Source organism: Pomacea canaliculata, linkage group LG14, assembly GCF_003073045.1.
Source record: "Pomacea canaliculata isolate SZHN2017 linkage group LG14, ASM307304v1, whole genome shotgun sequence".
Taxonomy (NCBI): domain Eukaryota; kingdom Metazoa; phylum Mollusca; class Gastropoda; order Architaenioglossa; family Ampullariidae; genus Pomacea; species Pomacea canaliculata.
Genome location: NC_037603.1, coordinates 9623674 through 9646175, shown reverse-complemented (window position 1 = coordinate 9646175; position 22502 = coordinate 9623674). Strand labels below are relative to the sequence as shown.

The following is a 22502-nucleotide window of genomic DNA, read 5'->3' as shown; positions in this document are numbered from 1 at the left end:
TGCATCTACTCCTTGTTGCCACGTGTGGTCCCCATCGTCTGTAGACTGGAGGCTGAGCGAACATTAGCTCAGAAATGTCCGTTAAATAATGGTAGAGGGAAAGAGAGAAGTCATTTAGAATGTTGATTTTATTCCTCTTCTGTTGCAGGAAGACAGAAGCTGTGTTGCTGGGGTCGGGGTCGGGGTCTGTGTCACACACAAAGGCTGCGTGTGTAGCAACACCGATGATCGAACCTGAAACCTCCGATAGCCATCACTGGAGGGTCCAGTAGGAGGGAGTGACTGGGGCTCTTCACTCCGGAGCAAGTTTCATTCAGTATCCGATGGCATCAGCAAGGGTCTAGCTGTCCACCATTGCTTCCTTCACTGGAAGAGGAGACGGCCTCTGTTGCACCTTCTGTGACTACTCTTTGACTTGCTCACACACAGGCTGGTGAAGATCTTCAAATATCAACAAGTACAATTGTAGTTTACACCAACTTCAAAGCAACAAGTGACAGTTAAACAAGGTTTTTTCAGCTAGAGTTGTGCCCCCTGTAGTTTTAGATGCCCTGGATGTTTGTCTCCCGTCTTATTGCTAACACTACAAATGTGATTGGTAGAGAAAATACACAGTCACCACTGTACTTGCTGCTAATGATGACAGCGTGAGCAACAGACCATGTTTACAGCAACATCCAGCAACAACCATTCAGTTGTAGAGCTTGCGGCGTGCAGCAGTTGCCCCCGCGACAACAAGACAACAAACACATTCGCCGCTAGGTGTCGGTGTCAGGACACAGCTACAGGCGTTGGTCTGAGGACAAGGAGGTGGTGGTGTGTGATGCCCACCTGCCAATGACATCACGTGGGCCTGGTGGTACCTCAACATCACTGGGCGCCAACAGTTCGTGACTTTTGACCCCGCCTGTATCGTGACACTGGCCGCCAACTAAATCGTGACAGATTCTTGAGGGAGAGGGAGGTAAGCATGCGGCCTAGCGTGTGCCTCCATCTGGTGGCCTGCGTCTGGACCATGGTCATGCGGGTACAAGGGGAGACAACTGCCACCCCCAGCGACTGTGTGGACGGCGCGTGCGTTTGTGAGTGGTTGGGCGGTGAGCTGCACGTCAACTGCACTAAACCAGGGACACTGACGTCACTGCCGGACATGGGAGACAGCAGAAGTAACGTCACTGAGCTGTGAGTATTATGTCACTGAACTGTGTGTCCTTTTTTGGCAGCTCGTGAGTACTGTGTCACTGAGTTGTAGAAAACAATCTATTCAGTCTCAACATTACTGGCTCTACATTACAAACACCTCTCAGCCCAACATTACCAGCACTGCATTACCGACACCGCATTACCAGCAGCACATTACCAGCAAGGCATTACTTGTGGTTCTTTTCAGCCGACGTCAGCACGCGCTCGTCCTCTGCTCGCGATGTGTAGACTTCGTGGTCTCTCCACCTTGAGATTTGTAATGTCGACAGGTGCGACACCTAGTGCACTAGGCACAGCCACGTGATGTCCGCGACTACAACGCCATCATATTAGTTTCTTCTGCAGAATTATCTCCCATCACTACCCCTGTTCGTTTAGCGCAGCGGTTCTCAACCTTTTACATGTGGCGACCCCCCTGACGAACACCGGTAAGTCCGCGACCCCCTTAGCCAGCTACGTCGGTGGAAGAGCGGGGGTGGGGGGGGGGGGTGGGGGGTGGGGGGTGGGGAGCCTTAGCTAACCTCGAACGCCGCGTCGAGGAAATCAACAACGGAAGAACAAAGTTGGTATCTGCAAGAAGTATAACTGTTAATGAAATTTTACTAAAGCAAATTCTGCGGTGCTAATAAATATTATTTTATTGGACACTCACTTTGATTAATGAGAAGGTTGAGCCTGCTTGCTGTTGCATAGAGAAGCGAACCTGTGTGCGATGTTCGTACCCACTGCTATTCGCAGCTCAGCCTCTGCGTCCACACGATTTCTGTATTTCGACTTCAGTGCTGCCAATGCTGAAAATCCTTGCTCACACATATACGAAGTTGAAAATGGCAGAAGAACTTTCATTGCTTTCTCAGAAAGGAGAGGATATTCACCGTTGATGCTAATCCAGAATGTTGGCACTGGTGTTGTTTGGAAGACCATTTTCAGGGATTGGTCACTCGAAAGGTCGATGAGCTGCTCTTCTTCTTGCGTGGACAACCCGCTTGTGCTAGGATCAGCCAGAAATGGATTACGAATCCAATCGTATTTAGTCCCATCAATTTCAGCGAAGTAATGCTGAAACCTTTCTTGCAGTCCGTTTAGATGGGCAATAATTACATTCTTCACCTGATCAAGATTCAAGTTAAAGTCAGCCTTGCACTTACACAAGCACGGAAACATATCAAAAATATTTTCTTGGAGTATCTTCTGCGTCCACAACGAAATGTTTCGGACGAAAGCATTCATCTTGTCAGTTGTTTGTAATATGGTGGTGTCTTTCCCTTGTCTGGTCATGGCCTTCTGTCAGGGACCTATAGAGTACTAGGACTGAGCACGTGCGAATGAAAGGGTGTGAATGATGGACGTTTCCTGAATGCGTGCCTTTTAGATGTTTTTAAAAAAAAGAGAGGTGTGACTGGAGAGGGAGAGGGGAGTCAGCGATGAGAGATTGGGGAAGAGAGAGGGCAAAAGGTGAGAGGAGGGAGATTGGAGGTTTAATTGTTGAGAGGGGGATTGTGTTTTGAGTTTTGGAAGTGAGAAGTCACTGCATGCCGAGACAGTGTACTTGAATAGGGAAAAGCGATTTGGAGTTTGATCGCCCTCACCACTCGGTTACACAATGTAAACTAATTTCACTAATACCAGTATAAGAAACTTTTTTAAAAAAATGACCACCTTCGCGACCCCCTTGTAGGCACGTCGCGACCCCCCAGGGGGTCGCGCCCCACAGGTTGAGAACCGCTGGTTTAGCGTATCCGCTTTTGTTTTAACGGTTTCTGTGATAACTTGTAGCCTACGTGGCCCATGACGTCACGTGACGGTGGTGCACACAGAATGATGACGTAGAACTGAAGCCGTTACAAGGCAGTGTGTCTATTGATTAGCAGCTCAAGCGACAATACCACTCACCTCAGTAATACTGGTAGAGCATGGCCACCCGTCTAGCGGCACGAGAACCGCTGGGTGCGACACAAGGACAATCACATAGACACGACTACGACTGACGACAGTAGACAATCATAATCACACAGAGACACGGCTACGACTGACGACAATAGACAATCACAATCACACAGAGACACGGCTACGACTGACGACAATAGACAATCACAATCACACAGAGACACGACTGACGACAATAGACAATCACAATCACACAGAGACACGACTACGACTGACGACAGTACACAATCATAATCACACAGAGACACGGCTACGACTGACGACAATAGACAATCACAATCACACAGAGACACGACTGACGACAATAGACAATCACAATCACACAGAGACACGACTAAGACTGACGACAGTAGACAATCACAATCACACAGAGACACGACTAAGACTGACGACAGTAGACAATCACAATCACACAGGGACACGGCTACGACTGACGACAGTAGACAATCATAATCACACAGAGACACGACTACGACTGACGACAGTACACAATCATAATCACACAGAGACACGGCTACGACTGACGACAATAGACAATCACAATCACACAGAGACACGACTGACGACAATAGACAATCACAATCACACAGAGACACGACTAAGACTGACGACAGTAGACAATCACAATCACACAGAGACACGACTAAGACTGACGACAGTAGACAATCACAATCACACAGGGACACGGCTACGACTGACGACATTTTACAATCACACAGGGACACGACTAAGACACTGACGACAGTAGACAATCACAATCACACAGAGTCACGACTAAGACACTGATGACAATAGACAATCACAATCACATAGGGACACGGCTACGACTGACGACATTTTACAATCACAATCACACAGTCACGACTACCACGCTCCAGTGAAAGCTCTCGCTGTGTACGACACACGGACAACAACAGTCACACACCAACAGCCTGCTAACCAAGGTACAACAACTGTGAGTGACTGGCAGTCAGCCATTGCTCACGACAGCCTCGGGCGCCATTAGTGCCAGTTATCTTCAGCAACAGTCGTCGTCGCTGACGTCAACCACGGCATGCTCAGCGGTTGTTAGGTCATGGCATGGCATTAGGTCGCGGCGCATGCGTGGTCTAAAGCTGGGTGCATATACCTGTGACGAGAGTGAGGGCGGAGACCTGATGGACAACAGTCAGCTGTCAATTTATTTGTGTGGAGAGGGTCAAAGGGCAACAGTCAGCTGTCAGTTTATTTGTGTGAAGAGCGTCAAAAGTCAGTGTAAGACGGCCATGTTTAAATTGCAGTCTTCAGCCCTGATGCTGGAGTTTAACGTCTGCATATTGTCATTGTGTGTAAACACTCCCTGACATGCTGTGTAAACACTCCCTGACATGCTGTGTAAACACTATCTTGCATGAAGAAGTGATGCACAGATGTCTACTTCTTTGTCACAGCTCTACAGCTGTCTACTCCTTCTCTGTGACTTAGCTCTACAGCTGTCTAGTCCTACAACTCCTTGAGCCTTGAGAGGCTGTGAACCAGTGGCTGTGACTGAATGACACGTGGTGTGAATGTTTACAAACTAAACTCTTTTCCTGCATTTTGCTGTCAGTCAGTTGCTAGGTAGACATGCACACACAACAGGCAAGAGGAGAAAAGTGGGTGAAACAAAATATTTGTGTAGCTCTTGTCCTGTCTCTCCGTCGACATTTTCTCAAAGACTGCTGCTATGTAAACTACGGCTATGGTCACGTGATGTTTGTGAACACGTGTGAGTCAATGCAGCACCAAACTGAGCAACGAGCTCTTCCCACCGCAGCAAAAACGGTTCCTCTTTTCCTCTTAGGTTGAAGTTTGTGTGTTTGACGGGAGGGACTGATGTTTGGCGCCGAGCTGCCTACTAAGGCACAGGACGGTAAGGCAGCTAACCCTGTAAACACAAGCCACAGGCAGAGAAACAGCAGCCTGCCCGAGACGAGATTTGAACCCACGGAACCAATCTTAACTGTATTGGTGAATTGGTGAAAGGCCAAAACCTTTTCGATACCAGGACGTCTGCAGGTTCAGATCCCTCTCTGCCCTCACCTTATACCGAGTACAGCTGTCACCACAGACACTTCAAGTGACGAGTACAGTTGCCGCCACAGGCACTCTAAGTGACGAGTACAGCTGTCACCACAGACACATCAAGTAACGAGTACAGCTGCCACAAGTGTGAGGCAAAGGACAAAGAGGGGGAAGTAATTCTTAGAAAAATGTTTTGTCTAGAGGTCGATGTGAGAAAGAAATTATTTTCCGTCTCTGGCACCCTTAGCCCTCAACCTTTGGTTTCGTTTCCTCACGATAACCGAGGGCAGCTCTCCCAGACCCGACAGGCGGCGCCACTGGAGTGGCGAGTTGCGTCTGGGATGTGAAGCCACCCACCCTCACCCCCCTGGCTGGTGAAATCAATTTCCTCATGTAAATCTGTAACATCTACATTTACATCTACATGTGCTCGTCAGTCCGTTACATCTACATTTACATCTACATGTGCTCGTCAGTCTGTTACATCTACATTTCCTCATGTCAATCTACGTTTACATCTACATTTACATCTACATTCGCCCCAACATATCTACTGACGTCCTCACGCACTAGCGGTGCACATGACATCGAATGTCACTTTCCTGACAACAAAAACAAAGACAGTGTCGGTGAACAGACATTTACACGAAACACGAGCAATGATGTCAATGATGCAATTCGGTTTAAAACTTATAAACAATGTAACAATATTGACTCAGTTATTTGTCAGCTGCAGGTTCACGGTATATGATCATTATCAGGTGAATGGTAAATTAACGACTGGAGCAGTCTGGCGCAGTGAAAGAGTGGAAGAAAACAAAAACAAAATGTGTGGACATACATTTCCTAGCATCCTCAGATGCCGAGTTCTCCGCCGCTTGCACTCAATGTTTCATGTAACTAGTCAGACCTATCTGTTATGTTTTAATTACACTTTCAGATATGTAGCTGCTATCTGATATTTGTATAAGTGACAATGTGCAGTGTGTTATTAGCATTGTGCTCCCTCTGTCCTTCCTCACGTTCTCTCACTCCTACATACTCCCACAACACTCACTAAAACACATATACATAAATATCTCCAGAAGTGATGCACCACTAGCACAAGCAATGGATGTAGATAGCTGACAGGTTTCTGTAGGAAAGGCCCAAGACTCAGGTGGCCCGTGGGTCAGTCAGCGCCGTCTGACGATGTCCTGAGGAGGACGTCAAGTCGCGTCAAAAGACCACGAGAGCTTCGCGGAGCAGCTTGATGCACGTGGCGCGAGATGCTGGACGGAGCGATGCTTGGAGTCTCATGACAGTGAGGCTGGACATTGTCATAAGATGGACAAAGACTGAAAACTTCACCGTGTCGAAGGTAAAACACAATCAATACAAGACACAGGGTGGTCTGACAAGTAGAGGCCAACATCGCTTCTCTCCTTTGAGTCGTCAGCTCAGGACAAAATCAATCCCACAGCCAGATGTCAGTCGGCGACAGCTGTACTCCCAACAGCTGACATGAAGCCCAGCGCTAGGCAGGCGCAGCTGCGAGAGTGCTTTTGTGCGCTGAGTGCATGAGAGCGTCACAGCAAACAAGACAGCATGCAGCTGAAGCGTCTGGCTAGACATGACACTGACGATGATTGTGATAACACTGGGGATGATTGTGATAACACTGGGGATGATTGTGATAACACTGGGGATGATAGTGATAACACTGGGGATGATTGCGATAACACTGACGATGATTGCGATAACACTGGGGATGATTGTGATAACACGGACGATGTTTGAGATAACACGGACGATGTTTGAGATAACACTGACGATGACAGTGACAACACTGACGATATTTGCGATAACTGTCAAGTTTCATGCTGACTCTATGTGTCCTTATATGACACTCGCTCACTGACAGTCGGCAGTGACATGTGACATAAAGATACACGTCATCCTCATCTCTGACAACAATGCATTGTGGGTCTGTGTGCGCCAAGTATGCGCGACTGTCTTCCTGTGTGTGTCTAGGCGTAGCTTCTGTTCTTGAGAGACAGGCTGTCCTGTACCCGCTATAGCATGCCATGTCCTGTCAGACAGGCTGTCCTGTACCCGCTATAGCATGTCCTGTCAGACAGGCTGTCCTGTACCCGCTATAGCATGTCCTGTCAGACAGGCTGTCCTGTACCCGCTATAGCATGCCATGTCCTGTCAGACAGGCTGTCCTGTACCCGCTATAGCATGTCCTGTCAGACAGGCTGTCCTGTACCCGCTATAGCATGTCCTGTCAGACAGGCTGTCCTGTATCCGCTATAGCATGCCATGTCCTGTCAGACAGGCTGTCCTGTATCCGCTATAGCATGCCATGTCCTGTCAGACAGGCTGTCCTGTACTCCGCTATAGCATGCCATGTCCTGTCAGACAGGCTGTCCTGTACCCGCTATAGCATGCCATGTCCTGTCAGACAGGCTGTCCTGTACTCACTATAGCAAGCCATGTCTTCGCACTGACGGCCAGCTGCAGGCGGACAAGATGTCCACTCAGTTGTCTGCTGCATCCAGTGACACCCACATCGTGAAGTTCCAAATCGGGGTCGAGTGGGAGGGAAGAGTAGGCAGGAGTGGGTGGGAGGAGTAGGACCGTTGTCGATATGATGGTGGCCATAGTTTGAGAAGAAAAGTATTTATCTTTCATCCTCTCCAGCTTAGTCTCTTTTTCCTTCGGACTGTTTTTGGCAAGATCGGAGATCTCTTGTCATCTTCCGTCTTTGTATCCACGTGACTTTCTGTGTGTTTGTTTGCTTGCTCCCTTGCTATCCATTAGAGCGACTGTAGCACTGACACTGGCCATGTCAGTCTGACTGATGTGACTGTCACCAGCCCACGTGTAGCGGGCCTTCCATCACCACCCAGGATGCTGCGACTGCTGACTGCATTGCACGGGTGGGCTCGACAACAGACACTTCAAGTGACGAGTCATCAGCTAGTCAGTCAGCTTATTTCGTCATCAGCTTGTCAGTCAGCTTATTTCGTCATCAGCTTGTCAGCTTATTTCATCAGCTAGTCAGTCAGCTTATTTCGTCATCAGCTTGTCAGTCAGCTTATTTTGTCATCAGCTTGTCAGTCAGCTTATTTCGTCATCAGCTTGTCAGTCAGCTTATTTCGTCATCAGCTAGTCAGTCAGCTTATTTAGTCATCAACTTGTAGCAGTCCAGGGATGGAGGAGGATGTACCTCGTTGACTACTGCTAGGGAACATCTCGCACCACGTGACCGGCTAAGGCAGACCCTATGCTGCCACACGCTCCGCTGACGAGCACATGGATGCTGGGCCTGGAAGTGTTGCACGTGCTGGGCTAGAGGCGAAGTCTGTCAGGTCTCCGATGGGAACGTGACTTGCGTCCCTTGTGGTGATGACGGGAGGTTCCTGGCTGGAGACGAATGGACAGGTAAATAAACCACCTCGCCACTGACGTCGCAGCCTCCCCGCTACGGCTTCCACGGCAAAAACAACTTGAAAAACAAAGCACGAGGATGAGCCCATGCCCAGAGGTAGGTGAGGAGGACAGCGATGGTCATGGCGTGTGAGTCCCGACTTCCGCTTCATTTGGCTGCAGTTCACATTGTCAGAGGGACGTCCTGTACCGGGTGGATAATGTGGGATAATGGATAATGTCCGAACTGAGGCTGCTTCTGTCATGTGGACCATGTACCCGTTGTACAGCTCGGGTCTGTTGGCAAATGGGGGATGGGGAAAGGGGGTTGGGGGATCCTAGCCCAAAGATTGAGAGCAGAGAGTTGCTGGCTTTGGATAGTTGCGCATGCGCAGCCAATGTGGAGTACTTTGAAAAATACACAGACTTTAACTCAAATATCCACAGACTTTACCTAAAATTTCTCTGTTTGGAAACAACTTTGATATCCATGTTAATGTTTTGATTCTGTTCACAATAATTATTGTTTTCACTCTGTTGACGGTTATTATTTGTTCACTCTGCTATCATTATTATGTTTTAATCTGTTCGTCATCATTAACCCGTTTTCTATCTGTTTACTATGATCAATATATTTTCTCTTTCGTCAACAACATTGTTATACATTACATTGTTTTTATGCTGTCTGCTATCACTAATGTGTCTTTAGTCTCTTCACTCCATCAAACTGTTTACCCTGTAAAGCTATTTTTGTTTCTTCTTTCGTGCCAGCCTGTCAACAGCTTCGCGACTCACTTTCATTGCTGCCAAGCTTTCGCCATGGACGCCCTCTATATATATAAATTTACACAATCCTTATGTAATGTGTAGGTATATAGTTATCAAGATTCCCGCATTATCAAAGTATCCAATAACCGGTATAAACGGTACACAGAGCCTCCATGTTGATCAAAATGGCTTTTTCAGCAGATCCTGCTTTAAAGTAGTGAGAAATATTGACCCAGACATGAAAGATGCAACGGTCCTTTAATTAAAGTTTGGTTTCAAGCAACATGTTGAATGTATGAATCTCATCCTCCCAAGATTGCAACCCTGTGGCATCTAATTTAAAATTGTAGTGAGACACGATTCCTAGCCCAGGGTAATATCCCAAGACTTCGTGAAATAGCCTCCTTGCTTGTCCTCCACGAAAACTCATTCTCTCTCTCTCTCTCTGCTCTTGCTCCCTGACCTCCCATTCTCACTCACCCGTAATTCTGTCTTCCTCTTTTTGTTCGTTTTTTTTTTTCTTTTTATTTCCTTGTGGTTGTTTCTATTTTAAGCTTCTTTCTCCGTCCACCTCTGTCTTCTCCTATTCCCCACTCGTCCTCTTGGCAGTTTTCTCCTACTTTCCAGCTTCGTTCCCCACCCTCACCCCTGCCTGTGTGGGTGCACGTGGTGTCGGCGTCTGGCGTCTGATCCCCGCGTGCCGCACGTTTGATGGTTTGCTTGTGGTCAAGACGATTGATCCTCCTGTCGGGATTAGCCGGTGCCCGTGACAAGACTTATGAAGAGATTTGTGAGTAGAACAGAAAGCACTGCCAGGGGCGGGGAGAGCTGGACTTACCCAGTGAGCCACTTTTATCAGGTCGCAAAGAAGCATCAAAGCAAATAACTGTATAAGGCTTCAAGGGGTAATCTTCTACAGTTGTAGGGACACAACCCTGATCAGCTTTACTTACAAGGCTTCAACAGGAAATAACAACACATCAGGTGATGAGTTACAATTGTAACAACTGTTACATGTCCTGGCTATAAACACATCGAGTAAACACGGGGCAACAGGTGCTGAAGACAGGTGCTGAAGACAGAGCTGTCATCCACGATGACAAGGATCCGGGGAATGCAAGGTACCGAAGAATAGAGTGAAGAAGCAGGCAGGGTCCTCACTGACCGATTGGCCTGATGGGAAACTGGAGAGGTAACCACCTGAGGTAAGCTGTGCCAAGAGATGTTTGAGCAACAGTGGTTCTAGAACTTTCATGACGACAGATGTCAAGGCCACGGGTCTGCTTGTCGTTTAAAGGCGTTACTACGGCGTTCTTGGAGGAAGAGAATGAAAGAGAAAATAGAAGGTATAATCGTCTACTATGTCAAGCGGACAACGGATCTAGCCAGCTGTAATTCGGGAAACAATTTGTAGAATGTTGGCCTGCCGCCAGTACCAGCATATCCCTCGAATTTCACGCTCCCCATCCCCCTACTCCCCCCACACCCTGCCCTCCCGCCGGCCGGAGCGTCACGTTGCCTGCAACATTCTGGACTAAAATGTGATTGCGCACGGCCCCACGCTGACGGGCAAACCGAGTGAGGATAAAGCCGACTAGGAGTGATGCTGAATGAGGATAATGCCGAAGGAGTAGAATGCCGGGAAATGTTGAGAACATCATGTCAGGCCGAGGTCCGAACCTAATCTCTACTCGTGCACATTCACCAGCTCCGACTCTCGCCTCTTTGTGTCTGCTCGCTCCTTCCTGTCCTCCATCGTCGCCGCGCACGTACCCCACGTGACACGCGTCCTTCTCGTCACACACCGCGAGATCTGCTTAAACACTTAGTCCTGCACATCTTGCACCAACTTCTGAGTTCAAGATTTTTTTTTTTAAACTGAGCTGCTTGATAGTTAAAAAATAAAAAGTCTTGTGTAATTTGTAAATGGAAGAACTTGTTCGCTCAAGAATCTGTCTCGCGGGTTGCTATAGTAACCACACAACTGTGTACAGCAGGTTCCCATCTCATTCTCGTTTCTTCAGCGTGAATGAGGGTTTATATTGATAATATGGGTTGTCTGTGAGACGACACGAGTTCTCCCAGTAACAATATTGGTTTTCTGAGTGATTATGTGAGTTTTCTGTGAGAAAACTTTTCTGAGTGACAACCTTTCTCTCGTGCAAGTTGCTTTTGTTGTACGGCAATAATTTGAGTGCACGACGCTAAACTATTTTGTTTTTATGTCAGTGACCTTTGTCTGTAGTCTTGCTGTCCCCCAAGGATGTTTGTGAAGCTATAAAATATTTCTTTATTTACATTCGAGAACAAAATGATCAACAACAAAAATTGCCGTTGAACACTTTGTCCATCGCACTATTCACTGTCTGTTTCCATGGCGTCTGCTATTTCTCGTATTTCAAATCACGATTCCAGTGACAACGGTGGGTACCAACCAGCTTTATACCATTGTACCTGTCACAAACAACTCTGTACCATTATTTCTGAGGCAGTGAATAGTGTGTCATTATATCGCACCCGACAGTTCTACCCGGTGATGTCTGTCCAGTGTGTGTGGAAAGTGTTCACGTCTGTTGAAGTGAATCAGTCACAACTAATCACCCGGGGGAAAGGTAGGCTGTGAGGAAATTCCAGTTGTTAGAACGCTTTGTGCAGGGCGACCCCGGGGTCAGGAATGCGGCCCTGTCGCCGCCATCAGCAGCAGTCGATGGACCAAAGCAGGGGAGGATAAGCAGCTGGGTAAACAGCTGGTGACGTGCACCCAGTGTCCACTGTGCGGTTGCTGCCCTTGGCAAGATGTGACGCACGTGATGCATGTCACTCTCCAAGGAGACGTCACCGCCTGAAGCCAGCCCTGCTTATCGCGCCTGAGCGAGGCTCGGTGAGGTGACGGAAATAACTCGTCAGGCGGCGCTCGGCTCACGTGACGCGATGGCGAGTATGAAGGATGAGTTTTGTCGTCGCCCTCAGTAATCAGGGGGCGCTGACTGGCGCTGTCTGACGCTCGTACGTCAGCTGACGGCCTTTTGCGGAGACAGCGCCACCCTCGTCTCTCCCTTACGGACAGCATTCGTTAGGAATGAATGAACTTGACTTTCCGCAATTCCTGTTTGGTTTTGTAGATTAAAAACACTTTGTTTGGTTTAGTTGTAGGTTCACATGTCGAGTGAACAGCGCATGGCCAATCGTTTCCAGTTTGGAGGATTCTCAGTCGGTTTGGTAACTTCATCCACTCTGTGGCTGCAAGTTTACTGTGTTTCCTAGGCAGCTAGTTTACATACAGGGGATGCAACTAGTTATTTCTGTCCTCACGTTAAGTTAATGCCCATGTATCCATGGATACAAATTACCAATGACCAAACTGCGAATTGTGAGCTACACTCGCCATTCAGCGACACTAGTTCTACTCAGTATCCTGTCAACCCGAGATACACTAATCATGCTGGTATAGCAGTACACCAATACTCGATACACTAATACTCGATACACCAATACTCGATACACCAGTACTCGATACACCAGTGCTTCATATACATATACCTACATTACATGCACCAATCCTACTCTAACATTACAAACATCAATATTCAAGTCCCCAGTCATATTCCTGTAGTAACAGGCTGATATTTCACCTGCAGTTCTGTGGACAGTTACACAACACATTGATAATCTGAAACAATTTTAGTCCCTAAATCTTGTGTAGATAAGTGTTTTCTAAAAATACATTTACATCACATTTTTAAATATTTTAAAAGTTGTTTTAAAACATAAAACTGTATAAGCCAGACTTTTCCATCAGCTCATTTTTCTAAATGGCACCGGAGCTAGTTTAGAACAACATTTGTACATTTGCTTCTTTAGAAAAGTGAGAAATGCCGGGAGGTGTGCGCCGAGGGCCTGGGGGGACTGCTGCAGGGTCGAGGTGACTAACGAGGTGGATGCTGGCTGTGGCTTGTAGCAGATGGCGCTGTAATCACTAGTAGGTGGTTAAGCTGCTGCTTCTTTCCTCCCCATTCTCATCTCCTAAGGTTTCCTTCCTCTCCACTTCTTCTTTTCTCTTTTCCTCTGTCAGGTTTCAAAGGACGCTGTTGCGTGCTTGGTGGCCGTGGACAGGAGTTCTGCCCCTTGTCAGTCGGGGACGGCGCTGGTCTTTGAAGTGCGAACCTGAAACCTCTCTTAATGATTTTATGAATAATACCCAGACATAAAATACAGATACAATCAATTCAAAAGTATACTTAGACACAAAAACATCATAAAGTATAAATTCCCTTAGAGAAGTTAAAATCACATTTTCAGTAGCAATGCACACACCGGCAAGTAGGGTAGCCCCTTCTCCTTATCTACCTTCCTCTTTAAAGGGATTCTAACGGCAAAATAAAACTAATTAAAATGGCGTAAAGAGAAGATAAATTTGAATCTCGTCTATTTATGTGTTTATGTGGAAAACGTTGAAGTTTTTAGTAGAATGTTGTGTTTAATAAGAGAAATTACACGGGACTCTTTTTTTGCTTCCTCGAAGTCTCGTTCTCCGTCACGTGACCCTATGACGTGTGGTTTCCATGGTGACAACCATGCCTCGAGAATGTGCTGCACCCGACTGCCACGAAAAGATGGAAAAAGATTAAAATTGTCTTGTCATCAGTTTCTGACAGACAGAGCCTGACACACAGAGTGCGTCATAGAGTAAACAGATGACGTCAAATCTTCGCAATGACCTCAAACACTTCTTGTGCGTGTGACGTCATAAGGAGACTGACGTCATAAGGAGACTGATGTCACAAGAAGACATTCTTGATCATGTCGGGAAGCTATCGTGGTTACACGGCGGAAGGACACAAGGGTCGATTTCACTGGATTTTTTCAATTTTTATAAACATGCGCAACGGAAATAGTGCTAATAAGTGGTAATTAAGTGAGAAACGAATCCTTTATTTCTCCTGTATCGCTCTCGTGCTCTGTCATTGTAACTAAATATATTTTACAAACGTTTGACCGTCGCCACAGCCTTAGCACAAACCTTGAGTGTCCCTTTAACACTCACGGCACCAGACATACCGGGTGGTGAGCCTCACCTTGACATCATTTTCCTGTTGTCTCAAACTGTCTCAAACTGTAACAGTGAGCACATTGTCCTCAGGACAACTGACACTGAGTACAGAAAGCAAACTGTCATCACAACAGCCTTCAGCTTCAGTCATCAGTCTACTAACATTTAGTGGCACTGAAAACGTGATTAGCGTGACCACAACTGTATCTACTGTATCATCAGTGCTACAATCATCGGTGTGTTCATTGAATGCCATTGTCATCACCTCGCGCCCAGAAGATGTCTGTCTAGTCAGAGTCTAGACCACTCGCTGACGACAATGGCGATGGTTAGTGTGTCGCCCAGTGCAGGGACAGTGGCTGATGTAGCTGCTAAATGAAGCTGAGCTGCCAGAGGATGGTTCACTTCACACACACTGGTGTGGTGCCAAGGTCTGGCCTCGGCAACCAATTCCCTGGCCAGCTTGCTCCGCTTGTCGACCGGAATACCATCCAATTAGCAGAAACAGGCCCGGTGCTGCGCCTCTTTAATTACATCTCTCCTGATTCAATAGGCAAGGCCCCATTGTACTTGCAAGAATTCATCAAGATTGGCGGTGTAATGCCCCGAGCATATAAAGAACAGACACAAGGCGGCAGGACCAAGGGTTTCCCGGGAAGACGGAGGGGGAACCCACTCTTCTGCCACACTCTCAAGCGCAAAAAGTGGGAGCTTTCACTACACGCATGGGAAATAATATAGGGCTAGGACAGGAGCTGCAAGTCCTTCCTTCTTCTTCCCACCCTTCCCCAGCAGAATGCACTTAATTTTCTTGTGGAGGCTGACGGCGCTTTCCTGTCTGCTTTCCTTGGTGTGGTGGCGCCACCTGAAACTTGTTAGACACGCAAGTACACTCGTGCTTACACAAACACAGACAGATGGACAGATGGGCAGTCACACGCTCACACACTAGTTACACAGTTACACACACCGGCCACCCACTGCCACACACAGACACAGATACGGAGAGAGAGAATAAGCAAGTGTCAAGAAGAAAAGAACAAATAAAAAGAGAAATAGATGATGATGATGATGATGATGATGATGATAACTTAGCGAGAAAAATCCGTTTATTGTGCTGGTAGAATGCCTACTCAGCATACAATGAGCGGGCAGACAGAGCTGTGCTCAGTGAACTACTCCTCAGTTGGTGCAGAAGCAGGCTAATGACTCCAACAAACTTGTCACACACACCATTGAGGCATGTTGGGGCAGCTGGCGGCACCCGCTACCACCGCAGCAAGATTCGGGTGGCGGGAGTACATTGGGTGGTGAGCAATGGGGTGCGGAGCTGTGGGCCGTTAGTCAACCGCCTTCAATGAACCGGGTGATAAGGCTACTTTTCTACATCGGTTACAGCTGGGCTCAAGCCTCACTTGATGTGATGGTACACACCGCGTGTTGGTTAAATATATCATATGTAGTCACACACAGCTGTCTGTAGTCATAGTATCTAATCACACACAGCTGTCTGTAGTCATACTGTAGTGATGTCTAGTCACACACAGCTGTCTGTAGTCGTAGTATCTGATCACACACAGCTGTCTGTAGTCATAGTATCTGATCACACACAGCTGTCTGTCGTCAGACTGTAGTGATGTCTAGTCACACAGTTGTCTGCTCTGTAGTCATACTATCTCGTCACACACAGCTGTCTGTAGTCACAGTATCTAGTCACACACAGCTGTCTGTAGTCATATTGTAGTGATGTCTAGTCACACAGCTGTCTGTCTGTAGTCATACTATCTCGTCACACACAGCTGTCTGTAGGCATACTATCAAGTTACACAGCTGTCTGCACTCAAGCTGTAGTGATGTCCGGTAACACAGCTGTCTGTCCCACTGTAGCAATCTGTGTAATACACTGTTACAGTATAGTGCTGTCACACACAGCTGGCTGTAGTGATATCTGTGTATATACCTTGAGAACAGCGACAACAGCTGAGTGGCAGGACTACAGACTGGCAGTCAGGCGTTAGTACACGTGGTTGTGACCTGCAAGTTTGTACATACATGTACATTGTACAGTTATTGTGGGGAGCAACAGCAAGACTGACGTGCCGTGGCTGTGTGGTGCACCTTATCAAATGGAATGTGACCTGCCACCAGAGGGCGTGCTTTACTTGGGTTCATTTCCGTCCCGCGCTGTAACAGTGAAGAATGCCGTCATTTCTCTGTGTCTCCGTCGGAAGTCAGGCAGCCATCACACGAGACCTCAAGGTGGTGGTGGTGGTGGTGGTGGTGGGGATGTTGGTGTGGTGGTGGTGTGGGGATGTGGTGGGTGTGGTGGTGGTGGTGGTGGTGGGGATGGTTGGGGATGTGGTGGGTGGTGGGATGGTGGTGGTGGGGATGTTGGAGGTGTTGTGTGGAGTGGTGGTGGTGGGGATGGTGGGGAGGGGGTGTCCGGTGAGAGGGCCACCCTACCCACGCATTACGCTCGGACAGGCGCTCATTAAGCCGCTGGTGGCCCGGTCTCCGTCAACAGCAGGCAGCGCCCTCTGTTGCTGCTGGGGCAGGCGACATGTGCAGTCACCGTGGTTGGAGAGCCAGCGGTGTGTCGTCTTGGAGTTGCCCACAAGACAGTGCAACAGGCTGTTGCCGGTGTCATGCCATCGATCTCCGGTATCTGTGATGTGATCGATCACCGGTCCCCACCGCCAGACGAGGGCCCGTCGCCAAAGCTGCCCGTCGAGCCTTCCCTTCCCCGGTCCCACCAGGCACCACTGGGGTGCGGTGTACAAGGGGACACCCCGAGATACATGGCGGAGCCTCTGGTGTGGTTCTGTGGTGTCCTGGTGTCGTGCAGCCACCACACTACACCTGCAAGTATTGGCTTCCTGTGAAAACTGAAAGGTAACAGCATGGTAAGACATGACGGGGACACAAGGACCATCTGATGGTGACACGCACGTAGGAGGATAACATGATGACATGACAGTGGCATGACAGTGATATGACAATACAGTGTGTCAGTAACAACACACTCGGCCCTCCTCTCTCTGTCGCCATAAGTAAGGGTGTAGAAGACCTACCCACACAGAGTGAGTTTCCATCCATCGTCTGCAGAACGACAGCCAGGTGTAAAGGGGTACAGGGGTCAATATTGCTGTTACAAACGACTCAAGGTTATCCCGGGGGTTACAAAGCCCCGTGGCTCACTTTATGGCTGAAGGCGATTGGTTGGGGCTAGCATGACATCATCTTTGTCCCGAGACAAGTGGAGGCCGGGCGGGGTGTAGGGAAAGGTGAGTTGACAACCATACTGTCCTGTGTCTGCTGCAGCTGTCCACACTGTCCAGGGTCACATGAGCATCTCACTATCCTGCTTTGTTTGTGCAGGTGGATAGAGAATCAAGCTGCTCTGAAGACTTTGGATCTCAAGTTCCTCAGGACCTTTGGTCAACTTAGGACACTGTGAGTGTTTGTAGCACTTAGTGATAATAGAAACCTTTATACGCTAGTGCTATAATAAACAACAACAACAACAACAACAACAACAAAGCATATATCACACTACTGTACTGCTCCTATAACATGGGAGCAGATCGCCTGGTAACCCTGTAGCTATCCTGTCTGACAGTTACTACCAAAATGAACGTTAGCGATAGCCAGGACTACAACAGCCCTCCGCACTGTTCGACACGAATTCCGGAAGTCAAAATAAAGTCCAGGTGCGGAGTGGCTTGCGTCAGAAGGTCGTCCTCCAATACAGTGGACGGAGCCTGACAGATGTCAGCAGTGACGTGGAGATCAACCGTTTACAGTCGTCATGGCAACATCCACAACCTTGTGGAAGGGTAGTTGATGTATGTCATGATCGCCATCACAGGGTTGAGCCCCGACTAACGGGGCGATGATAACAGATAACATGGGTGAGCACATAGGCAGACAGGTTGGCAATGACTGACTAAAGGTCACGTGAGGTCACGTGTGGTCACGTGTGAGCAGCAGACACACTAACCGACTTTAGCTGATGTCCGTCTGGCGGCCTCCAGACAGGGCATCCAGTGCCCGGTGCTGAAGGTAAAGGTCAGGATAGGGTCACGTGCCTGACATCAGGCACGCCAGCAGTAAGGAATAATAAGATGTAGTATGTGAGCGGAAACTAAAATAATGACAGCGACCGCTGCTCCACACCCTGCAGCCTCCACCCTGGTGGTCAGTGTGTGACAGGCACAGCAAGGGCATGCACTGTGGAGCGTTGTGTCAGCAACTGGAATTAGTTGCCTCCCTTTGCTATGATGACATGACGCGCGTGTGGTGTTGACATTGATGACAGTCTTGACCAATGGTTTCTGCTTGCAGGACAGTCCGCCATTCTGCTGTGACCCTGGTGTCTACCGATGTCTTGTCAGCCTCACCACAACTACAACACTTGTGAGTGCATTGGTCCAGCTCTTCCTCACCGGCCCATGTGCTTGGTCACTGCGCACACGTCCTCACTCCTCACTTATCCTCACTCCTCACTTATCCTCACTAATCACTCCTCACTTATCCTCACAATATGCAACCCCAAGACATTATTACATAACAGATTGCTCTCTGCTTCTGAATGTTTAACCCTGCTTTGAAATGCTACGACATATCGAACTAATAGGGTGTGTGACTGGGTAATGGCTACTAGTCAGGGTGTTACGGTGAGGTGACCCAGTCAGTTACAGGGTGTTACGATGAGGTGCAGACCATAGATGTCCTGTACATCTCACCAGACGGCAAAAGCTGTTTGTTCCGCACGCGCCCCCTTCTCCCCCAGCAGCAGCCGGCAACACATCCTCCCGTCTTTACTGAAGTGAGTGTGTGAGACGAGTGAGCATCCGCGCGTGTTCATTAGCAACGATGTGCTTGACTGACTACAGCAGTTCACGTGCATGCTTGATTGCTTCTGCCACGTAGCTGCGCTTTTCACTGGTGTTTGACTATGAGCATTAGAGTTGATTGTGTGTTGTTTATAATCCTTGTAACTGATTGTGTACGTGTGTGTGTGTGTGTGTGTATGTGTGTGTGTGTGTGTGTGTACGTGTGTGTGTGTGTGTGTGTGTGTGTGTATATGTGTGTGTGTGTACGCTGTGTGTGTGTGTGTACGTGTGTGTACGTGTGTGTGGCCAGAGACCTGGACTCAAACAAGCTGCAGTGGATACCATGGACTCTGGGAGAAAGCCCACATCTCAAATACTTGTGAGTTCATTTCTTTCTTTACAGTATGTGAGACAGACAGACAGACGGACAGACAGACAGACAGAAGGACAGGCAGACGGACAGACAGGTTTCATGACTGTCTGGCGTGATGTCCGTTGGTCAAGTGGCTAAAGGGCGACTACTCTCCATCTCTTTCCGTTTGTTGTACGTTGATGTGTATTGCCACGTCTGTACTGTCATATGTGTATTGTGACGTCAGTACTGTCACGTCATATGTGTATTGTGACGTACTGTCACAGTCATCGACGTGTACTTCACGTCAGTACTGTCACGTCATATGTGTATTGTGACGTCAGTACTGCCACGTCATATGTGTATTGTGACGTCAGTACTGCCACGTCATATGTGTATTGTGACGTGTGTACGGCAACATCTATTATTATCACAACTGCACTGTGACATCTGTGTCACCCACGTCTGTGACTTGTTTTGGCAATTGTGCGATGAACTGTTTCGGACTGTTGACACAACTACAACGCTTCTCTTCGCTATGAATGATGCGAGACCTGGCAGCCTTGTCTACTCTCTCACGTCTCTGTGACGCTGAAGCACGTGACCACGTGACCGTGAAGTGTTGACTTTGTGCGCACTACGACTGCTTCGTGTCTGCAGCCGACTGCACGCGCTGCCCTAAGCCATGCCGCTGGAGTTGTCTGCCCGGCAAGGAGGAGCTACCCCGGGTGCCCTGGTGTGCAGGACAGTGTGTCTGGTGTTGGTGGCTCTCGAGTGTCGGCGTCAGTGTCTGATGTGACTCTCTGTGATGTGACTCTCTGACTCTCTGTTACCTCTTGACTCTCTGACTCTCTGTGTGTGATGTGATTGACCTCTGTGACGTGACTCTGTGATTATGTGACTCTCTGTGATGTGACTCTCTGTGATGTGACTCTCTGGAACTTTCGTCAGCCTCGTGTTCAGCAGAGAAATGCACTGCGTACCTTGTCTGTGCGGCCATCCGTGTAAGACGTTGTAGGTGGCGCTGTCAACAACGTAGACAAAGCAGATAGATAGCAAGTCTGGGGTCTGTAACGTCAGGGTCTGGTTTGATGAAGGGAATAGGATTTGCCGTCACCTTACATCTTCAGGTGAGGCAGATGACCAACAGCAGATTGATGACTAGAAGCCCGTCATCTTGGGGAGAGCAGAAGGCTGACAGACAGACAGACAGACAGACAGACAGACAGACAGACAGACAGATGATGTACAGAAAGAAGTACGGGCACACTGACAGACACACAAGTAGAAAGGTAACCATTGTATTTTTCTTATTGCCTGTGGCAGGTCGTTGCTAGGTAACCCCCTTCAGTGCAGCTGCAGTGTTCGCTGGCTTCAGCGGCTGCTGTCCTCCCGTCAGGACCGACTGACGGTGAGTCACGGCGACACCACCACCTGCCTGACATCCACCGGCAGCCCCATGCCTCTCAGCCACGTCCGCCTCACGCATTGTGGTGAGTTGGTGAGTGAGTGTGGGTGAGTAGTTGGTGAGTGGATGTGGGTGAGTAGTTTGTGAGTGGTGTGGGTGAGTAGGTGATGAGTGAGAGTGTGGGTGAATAGTTGGTGAGTGGGTGAGAGTGTGGGTGAGCAGTTGGTGAGTGAGTGAGTAGTTGTGAGTGAGAGTGTGGGTGAGTAGTTGGTGAGTGAGCAGTTGGTGAGTGAGTGAGTAGTTTGTGAGTGAGAGAGTGTGGGTGAGTAGTTGGTGAGTGAGAGTGGGTGAGTGAGTGAGTGGGTGGGAGAGTGAGTGAGCAAACATGTTACATCTCATCAATGACTGTTAACAGACACCATGCAGGTGCACGTCAGCCAAACGTCTGTAGAGTTGTCTCCCGGGGATGACGTGTCACTGGTGTGCGACTCCAACCACAGTGACGTCACGCCGTCGTTAATGTGGGAGACCCATAGCCTGACATCTCGCCTGCACATTTCTGCTGTGGACAACGGCTCGCTGCTGCTGAGGGTTGAAAATGTGACCTTAGCCGACCACTACGTCAACGTCACGTGCTTTGCCTATAGTTGGGTGGACTACGTCAAGCTGAGTGTCAGGCTTCACGTCAAACGTAAGTCTGCCCTCGCCACTTACCTCCCTTTGATCCAAACCAGGGGAGAGAAGTATTGGTCCATTACTCTCATCATCGTCGTTGTTATAGTCTGTATGATGCAGGTGTCCTGTCAACTATAGTAGTCACGTGTGGTGTGATGGCAGACGTTGTGAGTGTGATAACTTCCAACAGAAACACAAACAGTTGTAAACCCAGCTGTGGCGTGTGTGTCCAGCTGTAGCACGTGGTTACAACATTCTGCGTTCTGATTGTTTATGACTATAATTATACACACCTTAATTTGTCGTGAGCACAATGCAGCTCACACCTGTTGGACATGTTGTGTCACCAGTGACTAACTGACTATCAGGCTAACAGTCTTGTAGTGCTGTAGTGATGCTTGTGATCAAACCACCGCTAACACCGTCTACTTGATAAAACAGTCATAAGTAAGTAGTGATGTGTGTAGACAATATTAATGTAGCGATGTGTGTAGACAACATTTATATAGCGATGTGTGTAGACAATATCAAAGTAGCGATGTGTCGTAGACAATATCTAAGTAGCGATGTGTGTAGACATTATTTACATAGTGATGTGTGTAGACAATATCTAAGTAGCGAAGTGTGTAGACAACATTTAAGTAGCAATGTTTACAACTGAAAGTTTACGCAGTAAACAAACCACATCTGTGTGGAGGTGTTGGTCAATGTAGTCGTGTGATGCTTTGCTGTACTTGCTGAAATTATCATCGCCATACTTCTTCATTATCTTAGCAACTTGCTTGTTGTCTTTACCGTGATTCTCTG

General features: G+C 48.2%; 1 protein-coding gene across 1 annotated transcript in view; it reads left to right on the top strand.

The window, feature by feature from the left end:
- LOC112555761 (NT-3 growth factor receptor-like) overlaps positions 1 to 22502 on the top strand; it is a 60838-nt gene that overhangs the window by 18869 nt on the left and 19467 nt on the right. The window contains 6 exon segments of the mRNA XM_025224257.1: positions 149 to 1182; positions 17804 to 17878; positions 18770 to 18841; positions 19571 to 19639; positions 20939 to 21105; positions 21436 to 21711. Coding sequence (XP_025080042.1) covers positions 971 to 1182; positions 17804 to 17878; positions 18770 to 18841; positions 19571 to 19639; positions 20939 to 21105; positions 21436 to 21711 — 871 coding nt within the window. The 5' untranslated portion in view covers positions 149 to 970.